Here is a 15,764-nt window from a genome sequence, read left to right on the forward strand (position 1 = left end):
GCTTGGTGCCCTCAATTTTTTTTTCCTTTCCAGTAGACTCCACCTGCCTTCACTTACCTTCTCTTCTCTTCTCTTCTCTTCTCTTCTCTTCTCTTCTCTTCTCTTCTCTTCTCTTCTCTTCTCTTCTCTTCTCTTCTCTTTTCTTTAAGATTTTATTTATTTATTCATGAGAGACACAGAGAAAGAGAGAGGCAGAGACACAGGCAGAGAGAGAAACAGGCTCCATGCAGGAAGCCTGACGCGGGACTCGATCCCGGGTCTCCAGGATCATGCCCTGGGCTGAAGGCAGGCACTAAACCGCTGAGCCACCCAGGCTGCCCACCTTCTTTTCTAGATTGCATGTATATATCTTTAATATTTCTCCTGTGCATTCTTTATCCTGTCTTTCTTTTTTTTTTTTGGTTTCTTTTTTTTTTTTAATTTATTTTTTATTGGTGTTCAATTTACTAACATACAAAAAAAAAAAAAAAAATTTACTAACATACAGACTAACACCCAGTGCCCGTCACCCATTCACTCCCACCCCCCGCCCTCCTCCCCTTCTACCACCCCTAGTTCGTTTCCCAGAGTTAGCAGTCTTTACGTTCTGTCTCCCTTTCTGATATTTCCCACACATTTCTTCTCCCCTCCCTTATATTCCCTTTCACTATTATTTATATTCCCCAAATGAATGAGAACATATAATGTTTGTCCTTCTCCGACTGACTTACTTCACTCAGCTATCCTGTCTTTCATTCCTAAATCTCTGTCAAGTTCGGCCCTGGACAAATTCAGTCATCCACCATATTGGTTTTTGTATCCACACTGCTTGAGCTCTCCTAGAGATGATCAGATAGATAGCTTGATAACTTGATAAACTCGTGGTCACCAACCTCAATCAGGTCCTCCACACTGCATGGAAACTTGACACATCTCTATCCTAGCTCACTGTCCCACATTCTATAACACATTTTCATTCTTTCTCCTGTTTTCGTTCTGCTTCTCTCCTTAGCAGAGGTGATGTGCATTGTAGTATTTCATAGAGAAGATGGAAACCATCAGATAGAACTCCCTCAACAGTGTGCCGCTTCTGATTTATAAATCTGCCTGTCTTAGGGCTTATAGAATGTTTATCCCCTGGGTGATAAGGTGAACTTTTACACCTTCTTTTTCAGACCACTCTGTCTTCTGTTCTGAGTCTTGTCTCCCTCTTTCTCTTGTTGCAATCCATTATCCATACTTTTTTATCTCTTTGGTATTGAACTCTCTGTCTCTCTCTCCGTCTACTGGATCCTTAATCTCAGTATTCATACATATTCTCATCTTTAAAAAACAAGACAGGTTGGGACACCTGGGTGGCTGAGTTAGTTGAGTGTCGGCCTTTGGCTCAGGGCATGATCCTGGAGTCCCAGGATCGAGTCCCACATCGGGTTTTCTCCATGGAGCCTGCTTCTTCCTCTGCCTATGTCTCTGCTTCTCTCTCTCCCTCTGTCAAAATAAATAAATTAAATAAATAAACAAACAAACATACATTGTGAGTACTCTGAAACCATCCCTTGTCAGCTGCTGTCCTGTCTCTCTTTTATTCAGTCCTCTTGAGGGATGCAGATTGTTCACTTTCTTACTTCCTCATTAGTCTACTTCAGTCTGGCTCCAGCCTCACTTCTACCCTGAAACTGTTTTTGCCAAAATTCCCAATCACCTTCATGTTGCTGAATCTCATGGGCAGTTTCCACTCTCTGTGTCATTTGCTCTCTCAACCCATTCAACAGAGTTTACTATGTCCTTTGTGGAGCATTTCCATGTCATGGCTTCTGTGGCACTAAACCTTCCTGACTGGTCTACAAATGTCCGTGTCTTTCAGGGTCAGATAGAAGAGGAAGGAGCAGTCACTGTAGTAATCAAGTCTGATTAATTCAGCCTTTTACATATATCTCAGATTGGTTTTGTCCTTACTGCTACTATTCTGATCTAAGGTACTATAGTTTCTTAGCCTGGATTGCTATGTGATACTTCCTCCCTGGCTCCCCTGGATTTGCTCTTGCTGCCTTCTGTACATTCTAAAAAGTTAATTTTACTCTCCTATCTTTTAATGGTGTTGCATTTATTTGGAATATAATGTAAACTTGTTAATATTGTCTCTTGGACCCTGCATAGTTTGGTTTAGGTCTTCCTTTCCAATATCTGATACCACATTATCCTTAGTTTTTTCCCCTTTTCAGTGTCTGCAACAGAACAATCCTCTTGTTTCAAGGGCCTTCCCTCGTTGTTGTGTGCTTAGAATTCTCTCCTCACATGTCCCTCTGACTCCCTCATGTATATTAATTTAATTTCTTTGGATAGATTGTGCATTTCGTGAGAGCCACAGTCACATTTTAAGCTTTTTGTGAATGTTCAGCAGCTTGGCATAGCTTTGAATACACAGTAGCTAATCAGTAAATGTTGGTTTTTTTGATAGCCAGACATTAGAGAATATTGGGGAGTGACTATATGCTCCATATGGGCAGAAGTTTTCGTCTGGTACAAAGTTGTATCCTTGTTCTTTAGAACAGTAGTTAGGATGTAGTAAGAATTTAAGTTTTAGTTGAATGACAGGGTGAATGAGAAAATTGTCTCCAGTAGAGGCAGCAAAACCAATTCATATTAGTTAGAGCTTTGATTCTTCGAAATATGGGATGGCGTCATGTATCAGTAAAACATTCCTGCTTTTGATGCAGAAAATTATGAGATTAGAGACTGTAAGAGAAGATGAGGCTGAGAAATATAATAGTTTCAGTTGACACCTGAAGTCTGTCACTCTTTTAAGCATAAAGTCTTGAACTCAGGTGTTTTGTTTGTTTTTGTTTTTTTCAATAAGCATTTTCAAGCACAAGAGTAAGGCTAGTACAGTGAACTGGCAGTTACCAATCAGCCAGCAACAATTATCAACATTATGGCAAACTTGTTGAAATTGAATTTAGTTCCTCTTTTCTTTTTTACTTTTATCTTGAGCCTTATAAGCAACTCCTGGCCATTTTCCTTTGTTTTGATGCATTTTTTTAATTTCCCCTGACATCTAAATTATAAGGATGTTTCCTTAATTGGTCTTTTTACATCTTGTTTTTCCTATCTTTCTAATTTATCTTGTGTATTTTTGGTAAGTTAGTTTTTACATCACCTCACATTTAAACGTTATCTCCTGCTCATGACCCAGCAAAACTCATCCTGTGTAAGAGAAAGTCTGAACTTGTCACCATGGAGTTTGAGACCCACCTTAATCTGAGTTCGCTTTATCTAATCAACTTATTTCCCTCTCATCTTTACTACAGACCCTCATGCTTTGTATGTCTCCTTCCTTCCTTCCTTCCTTCCTTCCTTCCTTCCTTCCTTCCTTCCTTCCTTCCTTCCTTCCATCCATCCATCCATCCATCCAATCTATCCATTCCTTCAGTTAATAGATGGCATATAAAATCCAAGAAATTATGGTATTTGTTCTCAATAAATATACTACATTTTATAAAATCTGAGCATATTAAATATATCCTCAAGTTTATTGCCAAGTATATGGGTAGATTCTAAGACAAACGATGCAAATTTTCTAAATCCTTCTTTATTTTTTGTGGCAGGAGATCAATACAACTTTTAATTCAGAGATACTGTTTCTTTGTTTTCAAATAGAGGCAAAAGAACCTAAGGATAATAAGGAGGTATCAAATCCTGATGATTTGGAACTGGAGTTGGAGAATCTAGAAATTAATGATGATGCCTTGGAATTAGAAGGTGGAGATGAAGCTGAGGATCTCACAAAGAAACTCCTTGATGAGCAAGGTAAGCTCTGTTTGCCAATGATTTAATTTTTGATTAATTTTTTTACACAGAGCTCTTGCTTTATTCTTTAATTCTTCGTTTTCCTGTTTTTTCCAGGCCATCACTTTTTTGGAATTTGATTTAGAACTGAAACACATGTCCGTATAATGTGAACACACTTAAATGATCATCTAAATTCTGAATATCTTAATAGATATTTCTTCTACTTTTTTACTTGCTAGTTTGTCCTGAATTTACTTTAATTCTATGGTATAATCTTTACAATCTTAACATAAAAGTATTTGAAAGTTACTCTAAAATGGTTGAGAAGTAAAAAGACAACTAGTAGATGGGTTTATCTGTTGTAATTTTATTTGTCTTTATAACTGAGTAATGTTTTGTATTTAATAATTAAAAATGTTAATTATTTCATAAATACTATTGGGTTTTTTATTAGGACTTTTTAAAATTGAAGTATAATTAACATATAGCCTGTTCTATTAGTGTCAAGTGTACAATATAATGATTCAGTGATTCTGTATATTACTCAGTGGTCATGATGATAAGTTTACTGTTAATCCCTTTTGTCTATATCATCTGCCTCCCGACCTGCCTCCCCTCTGGCAACCACCAATTTGTTCTCTGTATTTGAGTCTTTTTTGTCTTTTTCCTTTGTTCATTTGTTTTTTAAGTTCCACATATAAATGAAATCCCATGGTATTTGTTTTTCTCTGACTTACTTCACTTAGCATTATACTCTTTAGGTCCATCCGTGTTGTTGCAAATGGCAAGATCTCATTCTTTTTTATGGATGAGTAATATTTTATTTTATATGTATACCACATCTTCCTTATCCATTTATTAGCTAGGAATTTTTTATTAGAAGGATACCTTTTGTCATTATTGCTTATTTCTCTATTGGGTGCATTGTTTCCTACTGCAGATTTTCTTTTCTCCATGTCATGAAGGGAGGGTGGGCATGATTGGAGGCTGCCCTAGGCCCAAACTCTATCAGCTAGTAACATCAAAAGAAAAGAGAGTCTCTCACACTGTCTGTACATAAGTGTCATGGAAGGATTTGGCTAGTCCTGTGTCGTGGTTGCCTGTGGCTAAGTGGAAGGTGATGTGTTGTGCTTTGGATGTGTCCTTCCCTATTAGAATTCCATGGGTTGCTTTCAAAGACAAGCGTGATGGGAGTGCTGTTATTTGAAGACATGGGGGAGGGATGCTTTAGCAGATAAAAATAACAAGTCCACTATAAAACTACATGCAATTTATGTTTAAGTTTTTGAGACTAACGCGAAAGTTTGCCTTTTTATATTCGATATCTGGAAGACTAGTGTCTTTGGAGAGATACCAGACTTTACGGTAATAGCTCAAAAAGCCTTCCATTTTTTTCATAAGTAAGAAAAACTCTATATTATCTATTTCCTATATAACTTACTGAATGTTTCTATTCATGTTTCTCTGTATTGTCTGTATACATTTTCTTAACCTATTTAAAAATTAATTTGTTATTATGTTAGAACAAGAGGATGAAGAAGCCAGCACTGGATCTCATCTCAAGCTCATAGTAGATGCTTTCCTCCAGCAGTTGCCCAACTGTGTCAACCGAGATCTGATAGACAAGGTATAATTGTTATGGTTTAACTTTATACAAGCACATAGACCTTGTGGGATAGTTCTAATTAGGAATGTCTGTGGGTTTCGCACTGTTTTAGCTATAGAATGAACATTTCTTCAAGTAAAATCTTACTGGGAATCCAGATAAACAGAAAATTGGAGCCAATTTGTAGATACTCTCTTTGAATGGGGAAGTGTGTCTAGAATCCTGCTGGCTTGACACTTCTTCCCTTCATGTAGGGACCCTACAGTTTTGGAAAATACAGTTTTAGACCAGAAATCCTTGAAGTATGCTTTGTCAATTCCTGGAGTCTTCAGAGGCACTTTCATGAGGTCTATAAAGTTACAACTCTTCATACCAATACTAGGGTCCCCCTAGCCCTGCCTTTTCATTGTTTTTGACATTTGCAAAAGCAACTTGTAATTTAGTATGAGTGGGTGCATTGGTAGCAAACTGTACTCTTAGCCTTTGTATTCTTCACTGCTACGCATTTGCAATTAAAAAGAGTGCTACTTTCACTTAAGAATCTCCTTGATGACTCTATAAAAGTTTGTGATTTTATTTCATTTCAACCTTTGAATGCACATCCTTTTAATCTGAAAAAATGGGGATTGCATGTAAGGCACTTCTGCTTTCTCAAGGTTGTCTTGAGAAAAACCATTTGTGTGATTGAGTTGCAAGCTGAACTAGTTCCTTTTTTTCATAGAATACCATTTTTACTTGAAAGAAGTGATAGGCAAACTTATTTATTCAAACCGGGGTTATTTAGCAGACAGTTTTCCAACATGAACAAGGTGAGCATCTCACTTCAAGGACAGCAACAAAGTATTACTAACGAATGAGTTGAAGTTTTCACCAAAAGTTATAATTTTGGGAAACTTATGTCTACCACCATAAGCGTGATACCTTCACAATTCTTTTCTGAAGAGATTTTATTGGTGAGACTTTTCTGATGAATTTGACAGTGATATTAAATAATATAATTTTAAATATATAATATGTATGTGTTGAAGATCTGCATAGCTCAGTGAACCATTGTTCTAAGTGCATGACAGTGTTTACAGAATTCTTGCTTGGATGTTAAAGATTCACTCAAAAGTGCAAGATAGACCAATGGATTTTAATGTAACGTAGCATGAAAAATTGATTTATATGGTTTTGGTTCCACATTGCAATTAACCATTAGGAAACTACCACTTGTCAAGTGTATTTCGGTGTATTATCAAAGAATATCTACAATTAGTGGAAAGTATATTGAAATATACCCTCCTTTACCAGCTGTGTATATATGTGAAGCTGGATTTGCTTCATTTACTTCATCCAAAAAACAAAAACATCACAACAGATTGAATGCATAAGTAGATACAAAAATCTAGCTATCTTCTAAAAAAAGTATCACTTTGTCACTAAATTTTTTTTCATTTTGAAAAGTAGTTATTTCTTTAAAAAAAAAGTAACAACTAAAAGGTTTATTGGTATTTTTAAGTGAAGTAATATTTTAAAAAGTCTCAGTTTTAATTTCTAATACAGTAAATGATGTTAAATACAACCTATATAAAGTTCTTTCAGATCCTTAATTTTTGAGAGTATAAAGTAAAGATACCCAAAGTTTGAAAACTGTTGCTTTAAGCCATTTTTTTTTTTTTTTTTTTTTGGTCATAATGCTTTGACAGCCTCCTATAGAGAACTATAGAAGTTAGGTTGTTCTTTAACTTTGAAAGCTCATTTAGTCCTTCTCTAAATCATTTAGAAGTATTTTAGTAACTTTTCATGTAATCAAGTAGACTTGAAACTCGGTTTCCAAATTGGCTTACTTCTTAAAGTGATTAGGTCAATGAACAGTTTTCAAGAACTTAAGTTTGAAATATGATTGAAGCTTTCCTCTACCAAATTTTCATATTTTCATTTATGTGGCATAAACAGGATGACAGATACCTTGACACTCCTGCTCCACCTCCATACCCCAGTTTGAGTACTGTCATGAAAATTGAAGGTGGGAAGGATCTCATTGGTTTTGTATATAATCATATTGTTATGAGTTTGCACTATAAAGTATACTGTAGTGCTCAGCTCAGTATTAAGAGCTATTGCCGGGCAGCCCCTGTAGCTCAGGTTTAGTGCTGCCTTCGGCCCAGGGTGTGATCCTGGAGACCCAGGATTGAATCCCACTTCAGGCTACCTGCATGGAGCCTGCTTCTCTCTCTGTGTCTGCCTCTCTCTCTCTGTGTCTCTCATGAATGAATAAAATCTTAAAAAAAAAAAAAAAAAAAAAAAAAAAAAAAAGGAGCTATTGCCAGTAATGACTGCACAGTAAATTCTGAGTTAACCTTCTGAGAGTCAGAAGAAAAATAGGAGCCACTCTTCTCTGTTGGACTCCGGTGGGTTCCTCTGGGGAGTCAGCGTACTCATGAAAGGAATTTTTTCCATATACATTCACAAAGGTCCAAACAGCTTAAGAAGGAAAAGTACTTGGGAAACAGAAAAATCTAAGAATTCTTTGAATTCAGTAATTACGTAACAATGTAGAGACCAGAGTGAAGATTTCTTTTAGGTAACTTCTGTGAATAATGTCATTTATGGTGGTGTTTATTTTTTTTTAATGTGTATTTCTACATACATTTAATGATCATAAACATTTATTTTTATTTAATAAAATAAATGATTGTTGAACTTTCATTGATCTCAAATGTTTTGAAACAAGTTTTCAGAATAGCGCTTATTGAGTTGTCAATCAGCAGTTGTTCCTCAGGCAGATACATACTACCAGAGAGACTCCTTTTGTTTCCATTTCTTCTCATAGGACAGGACTGGATAAATCTAATAATTAATATATATATGAAACTTTTTTCTTATTAATTTTCTGAAATTTACTAATCTTGACAGTTTTTCATGTTGTCTTTTATTTATTCTATATATTTATTGAACCCCTACTGTGTGTTAGGCATTGACATGCTTTATGGACTCCTAATCTATGGAGAGTTTTGAACATTGTAGGTTTTTTCCTGCCTAACTGGCCTTTGATTATTGTGGTAGGTGAAGTGATATTTCCTTCTCTGTCTTTATAAAATTTATTTAGCTATAATATGCAAACTGTTTACATATTTTAAAGGACAGTGTTCTAAGGTAGTTATTGAAATATATTTTATTCATGTTTTGTAATTTATGGTGAAACATAAGCCATTATTAGCCATTTAAAATGTTTCTTTATATTTTCAAAAATGCTGATTTGTTTTGCGTGTGTGTGTGTAAGAGAGAATGAGTGAGAGAGAGAGAGATTTTCCAGTGTTAACCTATTTTCTGAGTACATGACTTTGGGGTTTCTATTTATTAGGTCCAGAATTTTTCAATGTTTCATATGGGTGAATTGCTTAAAGGGCATTTTATTGTACTTTTCTCTTTTATTACTTAGCTATGATAGCTTTAGTGTCATAAAATGTAAGCTTTAGTAACATTTATTATACTCTTTTTACAAACAGAAGAAAAATTTAAATTGATTTTACTCTCTTGACAAATGTTAATGTAAAATTTTGATCTTGGTGAATACTTGCGATGTGAGTTAGTGTCCTGGGTTTGAATCTAATCAGTGTTGTGCCGTTTCTTCTATCAAAGGTTTAATCAAATGGGAGGTATTTTAGTGCATTCTGTTCATAGTGAAGAGTAGAAGTTCTTAATAGATCTGGGAACTCTGTGGATCTTGTATGTGCATCTAATAGTCAAGAAATTATCAGATTAAGGATTGAGATTAATAATAATTGTTACTCATTACATTACATATGAACCTATAGAAGGACAATATTTGAGAGCCTCAGAAGTATATTTAAAGGTAGTTTTTTCCTTTTTAAAGTATAATTTATTTTTCTTAAAACACATATACTGAAAATCCTTAACATTTAAAAAATATACATGCCTATATTTTAAAAATACCAGTTACTCATATTTTTGTTTTCCAGTGCCTTCCTAGAACACACACCTTTCCCAGCTTTTCTTATGTACTTGTATGTCAGTCATAGTGATGAAGATATTAAGCACTTCTTTGTTACTGCAGTATAAAATGGATACTGTACTAAATAACAGTTTTGGGTATTTATTACAGTCCTGTGATTTGGTTTCTTTAAGTAATTGTCAAATCTGACTCTTGACACTAAACTAAACTTTTTTAGTCAATGCTGAGGCACTTACTTTTACATGTTCTTGAGAATAATATATGCCTTTCTCTCATTTCTAGTTTATCCTTGTTCCTTTTTGATTATCCTTACTGACAATAATTTTCTGGGTTCCTGGTAACTATTTTTGCTACTTTCTAATTCTGTCCGAATATTTTTCTGATATTAATGTTGATTTACTTGACGTCAATAAACTCAAAGGCATTAATTGCTGTTTCATACAATTATTTGGCAGACAATTCATGGTAGCTCTTCAGTCTCTACCCACTTGGGGTTCTGTTTCTAACACTAGGTTGTAATTAAAAAGTCTGTGAGACGTATTTTTAGATATAAAAGGAGAGAAGAATTTAAGCTTTAGTGATCTTTTAGTTTGGCATATGCTCATAATACTAGTGTTCTAAAACCATTTTGAAATGTTTAGGAGCAAATAGAAGCCCTTTGTAGCATGCATGGTTTTTGCTTTCATTAGTTAAATTAAAAAATATTTTTAAGGAAAAAAGTTTGCTTTTTCTCCTTTAGGCAGCAATGGATTTTTGCATGAACATGAATACAAAAGCAAATAGGAAGAAGTTGGTACGGGCGCTCTTTATAGTTCCCAGACAAAGGTAGGTACTAAAAGACAAAAAGTAATTTGTTAGTATTTTTACTCTACAGGGATGACTGTAAGATAAATGTCCTTATTTAATTATCTCTTTAAAAATATGTATTGTCAACAGACATCATTGTTTTCAGTATATTTTCTAGAACTTGTTGCTCATTGATTTCCGTTCTTTTGTTCATTAGCTGTAGTAGAAATATTTCTTCTGATGCTTACCTATTTTAAGAGAAAATATTTGAGAATAATAGTAACTTAAGAATACTAATAACCTAATCATTTCTAGAAGCAGTTGGTTTGCATTTTTGCCTCTGAGGAGAAAAAAATAACAAGGTATATAAATTTTTTGGAGAGTTTTTATTTTGTATAAAGATCAGACTAATTGAGTGTATCATTTTTACAGTTGTATTTAAATGAAAAGTTCTTGTTTTTGTAATTATGATAGTTTAGAATTAAAAGTTACAGTAGTGATTATGTTGCTAGTAATTCAAGAAGCATATTTAGTTGCATAATGCTTTTAGAGAATAGTAATTCTATAAATTACACTAAATTAATGGTCCCTGAAATATGGAGGACCACTCAGACCATTGACCTTAGGAACCTGGAGGAGATGCCTTTCTGTTTATTCAGCAATGGATAATTAAGTAATTTTGTTAACTATTATGATGATTACATACAACATGGCTAATGTAGATACTTTCCCCAGAAGGTAAGGGTTCTGAGCAATTTCACTAAAGATTTCTTAAGCATAGGGACGCCTGGGTGGCTTAGTGGTTGAGCGTCTGCCTTCAGCTCAGGGCATGATTCTGGGGTCAGGGATCAGGTCCCACATTGGGCTCCTTGTCGGGAGCCTGCTTCTCCCTCTGCCTATGTCTCTGGCGTGCTCTCTCTCTCTCGCTCTCTCTCTCTCTCTCTCATGAGTAAATAAATAAAATCTTAAAAAAAAAAGATTTCTTAAGCATAGTTTTGATTAGGTCCATTTGTTGGTAGAAGCCCATGATTTCTTGATATAAGATTTCTCAGTGAAACCAAATCACTACTTTTTTTTCCTTTCATACTGGTTTTTAATTCTGCCAGCATCATTAATATGAGCATTTGATTTTTCATCTTAGTGGGACAAGAGAGATGGAATGTGTTAATAATAATAATAAAGAGAGAACGTCATTTCATCAAATCTGAGGTGACATCAGTTATGAGGCACATCATTATTTTATGTAAAAGTAAGAAAAAATACTGCCAGTTATTTTTAAGTCCTTAATTGTGAGACACATCCCACTTTTATGTATTTGCAGGTGGGAAAAACTAAGCCTGCATTGATGAAAATTCAAATACTGTTTTTTTTCAAGTGAAAAAAGTGATTCTTTACTTATACAATGGAATATTTGTTTTCAGATCTTTTTCAACTCTTTTATTTGAATGAAGAAACATGTATTAATTATTTGAACATATACAACAGAATAATCCAAAGTTAGCAAAAATAAAAGGCATTGTTTACAAAAGACATCATGCAATGATGTTTAAGTAGTTTACTTATAAAAAAGCATCGTGTCTCCCTGTGTACCCATTCTGTCCTACTCTACCCCCCGTAAGAAAGTCTTCGAAAACTACATATTAGTCTTTGCTAGTTGTATCCTTTATAACTCCGTTTATCTGCTTAGCTCTGTGAATAGTTGCAAATTAGACGTACTTGGAATCTGTTAGAAATGTAGACTTAAATGTAATAGGAAGTGACAATTGATGGTTTGAGAGACAAAAGGTAAAGAGACAAGTACTTGAAGTGTATAGCATGCTAGAGCCATGAGGAAGAGACCTCTATATAGTCTTATATACCTGAAATATGTAAATACAATCATTTAGGTTTTTTATAATCCACCTGAGTGATCAGCCAAGATTAAATTATGTTCTAAATTTTATTCATTTACTAACTAATTCATTAAGAATCTACTGTATTCTGTGATTAGTGCTAGAGATACAGTGGTGAACAGGACAGGTTAGGCTCTTGTAGTCACACAGCTTACAGTTTGGGAAAGAAGAAAGACAAAGACTTCTAAGTGCAGTAACCACGAAGAATCACAGCGTGCTTTGAAGTACATGGCAAGTGGAACTGATTGATTTAGTTTGAGGAGTCCAAGAAGGCTGCCTGGAAAAAGGGTCATTTAATGTGAGTCTTGAGAAAAGAATTAGGCCAGAGATGACTGGGGAAAGGGAACTGTAGAGAGAGCATTCTGGTGAAGGCAGCTGAGTATGTGCAGAGTTAGAGACAGGAAAGGTTTGCAAAAACTGCTTCCTTGGTTTCCCTGGACATTGTCATCCAGCCTAAGCTCCAGGGGTGGGGCTCTCTTTACTTTATCTCCAGCACTCAATATTGGACAGGTAGAAGGTGATAAAATTACATCATATTTAATGCATTTTTTTTGTCTAGCCCCCCTTCAACTTCAGTCAAACTTCTAGCCACTCTTCTCTTACAAAAGCCTGATATGCAATGATTTCTTGAATACTCTTTGCTCTCTCTACTTCCAAACCTCTGTTTTCTAATGTGTCTGGGATATTCTTTATTTTTCCACTGAAAATCTGTGGCTCACCGTTTAACTCTTAGACTAAGAATCGTCTTCCCTGAACAGCCATCCTCGTTTCCATTATGTACACATGGGTGCTCTTGTAGCACTTTCAGGAGAATTTATTCATACAAAGAATCAGGCACGTAACCCAGTGTGCTGTGTCATCTGTATCCCTACCAAACTGTATAAACTATAGGCTCTTTAAAAGGGAGTTCTGGAGGGGCACCTGGCTGGCTCATTCAGTAGAGCATGTGACTCTTGATCTTGGATTGTGAGTTTGATCCCCACATTAGGTGTAGAGATAGTTCTGGATCTTAAAAAAAAAAGTTCTGGATCTTCTCATTTTGTAAATTTTCAACACCAAGTATAGTTCTGGTAAGTGCTTGATGATACTTGATGAATTAATGTTGATTGTATGCAAATCTAAAATTTCATTTTAAAAAAATTAATACATTTATAAGGCTCAAAACCTGGATGTTTAAAACATTGTGTGCCTTAAAATATCCTTTCTATCCTTGTCTCTTTATACCCAATTTCCACTTTTTCTAGTTGGAAACTGTCTTGATTCTTATATATTCTAAGTTTCTTTTTCATGTACAAGAAAATACAATTATAAATTCTTATATTTCCTGTTTTTTATACAAGGGTAACTTAACTGTACCTGTCATTCTGAACATTACTCTTCTCATTAGTAGCATATCTTGCGGAGCTTTTCATATCAGTATATAAAGATTTCCCTTGTTCTTTTTTTTTTTTTTTTTAAAGATTCATTTATTTATTTATTTGTGATAGACATAGAGAGAGAGAGAGGCAGAGACACAGGCAGAGGGAGAAGCAGGCTCCATGCTGGGAGCCCGATGCAGGACTCGATCCCGGGACTCCAGGATTGCGCCCTGGGCCAAAGGCAGGCGCCAAACCGCTGAGCCACCCAGGGATCCCCTCCCTTGTTCTTTTAAAGCTGTAGTGTTTCTGTTTATGGGTGTACTGTATTTAACCATTTTGGACATTCTAGTCTTTACCATTATAGACAGTGCTGTGTTTGTACTTTTCTTTTTTTCTCCTCTTGAGCATGTCCGCTAATGGTTTACTCATTTTTGTTTTTCCTGCCAACAACCACCCCCCAAAAAACAGCTTCCAAACTGTAATTTATTCTACTGTTTTGCTATTTTTTAAAAAAAGATTTTATCTATTTATTCATGAGATACACACACACACACACACAGAGAGAGAGAGAGAGAGAGGCAGAGGCACAGGCAGAGGGAAAAGCAGATTCCGTGCAAGGAGCCTGATGCGGGACTCGATCCTGGGACTCCAGGATCACGCCCTGGGCTGAAGGCAGGTGCTAAACCACTGAGCCACCCAGGGATCCCCAGTTTTGCTATTTTGTTTTTTACTCATTATTTTTGGCTTTTGATCTTTACCGTTTTCTTCTCTCTTGGTTTTTCTTATTCATTTTGTTAATTTTTTTTGGCATTTAGCATATTGTCTTCTGAGAATGGTCTTAGCTGTATCTTGTAGTTCCGACATTTGGCGATTTCTATTTTTAGAAATTTCTATTTTTAGAAATTTTCCAATTTTAGTTTGTATTTCCTTTTTGTTCCCTAAGGAGGTATCTGAGAGAGTTTTGAAATTTCAGGTAGTGAGACTTTTTGTTTTGTTGTCTGACTTGGTTAATAATTCATATTTTACTGTACTATGAATAGAAAATAGACTTTTCTTTTTGGAATTTTTTGAAATTTTGTTTATGGCCTATTATATAGCAATTTTCATGAGCATGTCACAAGCATTTTTTCTTTTTTTAAGATTTATTTATTGGAGAGAGAGCATATTAGGGGGGGTCAGGGCAGAGGGAGAGAATCTTTGCTCTTCAGACTCTGTGCTGAGCAAGGAGCCTGAGGCAGGGCATCCCACGACCCATGAGATCATGACCTCAGCCGAAACCCAGGAGTCAGACGCTTTACCAACTGAGCCACCTCTCACAAGCGTTTTTGAAAAGATTACATTCTTTCTTTTTATGGTGCAGAGTTAAATGTATTGATCAGGGAGATATACAGTAGTAAGTAACTTTTATTAAGTTCTCCCATTTTCTTGACTTTTTTCTCTACCCAGGGGTTCTGGGCAAAGAGAGGTGAATTAAAGACTACTGTGATGTATGGTGTTTTCCTAATAACTACTACAGTTTCAGCTTTTTGAATATTATTGTTGTATTATTTGGTATGAAGATAAAATTTACACCTCATTGTGGATTGCACCTTTTAGCACTATAAAGTGTCATTCTTTGTCTTATTTAATGCTTTTTTGGCCTGAGACTACCTTATCTGGTATTAAGATTACAGTTTCTAATTTCTTCTACTAGCATGCTTTTCCCTTCTGTAGTCACTCTTTCAAAATTGCTTTATTTTAGTTGAGTCTCTTGTATATTTTTGACTAGAGCTTTACTTTGTTCTAAAAATATGTTTCTTATCAAGTGAGGGTATTTATATGTTTGGTAAGACAGATATGATTGGTCCAAGTTTTGTTATATCATTTCTCTTTTTGGCTTAATTTTTAAAAAGTCTTTCATTATATAACCTGTTTATATTGTTTTATTTTTATACATATGTGGGTATATGTATTTTTTGATTTGAGGGAGATTCGTGTTTTTATTTTAGTAGTTATCTTCATAATTATAGGTTTACTTCATGATCATTTATTTATAGATAGCCCTCGTTGTTCCTACCACAAGTGATAAATTAGCTTGTGTTCTCTTCCTTTCTTCTCCTCTCCTCATCCACCTGGTATTGGTCTGTAATGTTGTCTTATTTAACATTTTCCTTTTTCAGCATTAAATGTGCTTATACTTGTGTCATTTGGTTTGTCAGCTTAGGTTTGAACGTTACTTCACTCGCCACACTATAGGCAGGCAAGCAGCAAACTTAACCTGACTTTTCATCTTTTCTATTCACCCTCTTCTTGTTTTTGTCTCTGTGTTGATAGCTCATCCTGATAGGGAATATAACATCTACATCCTAATTTGTCACTCTAACCCCCTCGTTTATTTTATCTTATTAGTTCTACAG

General features: G+C 35.1%; 1 protein-coding gene across 3 annotated transcripts in view; it reads left to right on the plus strand.

The window, feature by feature from the left end:
• UPF2 (UPF2 regulator of nonsense mediated mRNA decay) overlaps nt 1-15,764 on the plus strand; it is a 102,836-nt gene that overhangs the window by 27,523 nt on the left and 59,549 nt on the right. For all 3 annotated transcript variants that reach the window (XM_038530131.1, XM_038530130.1, XM_038530132.1), the window contains exons 6-8: nt 3,637-3,786; nt 5,292-5,395; nt 10,072-10,157. In XM_038530131.1, the coding sequence (XP_038386059.1) occupies nt 3,637-3,786; nt 5,292-5,395; nt 10,072-10,157 (340 nt within the window). The remainder of the gene's footprint in view (nt 1-3,636; nt 3,787-5,291; nt 5,396-10,071; nt 10,158-15,764) is intronic.

This window comes from Canis lupus, chromosome 2, assembly GCF_011100685.1.
Source record: "Canis lupus familiaris isolate Mischka breed German Shepherd chromosome 2, alternate assembly UU_Cfam_GSD_1.0, whole genome shotgun sequence".
NCBI classification, from domain to species: domain Eukaryota; kingdom Metazoa; phylum Chordata; class Mammalia; order Carnivora; family Canidae; genus Canis; species Canis lupus.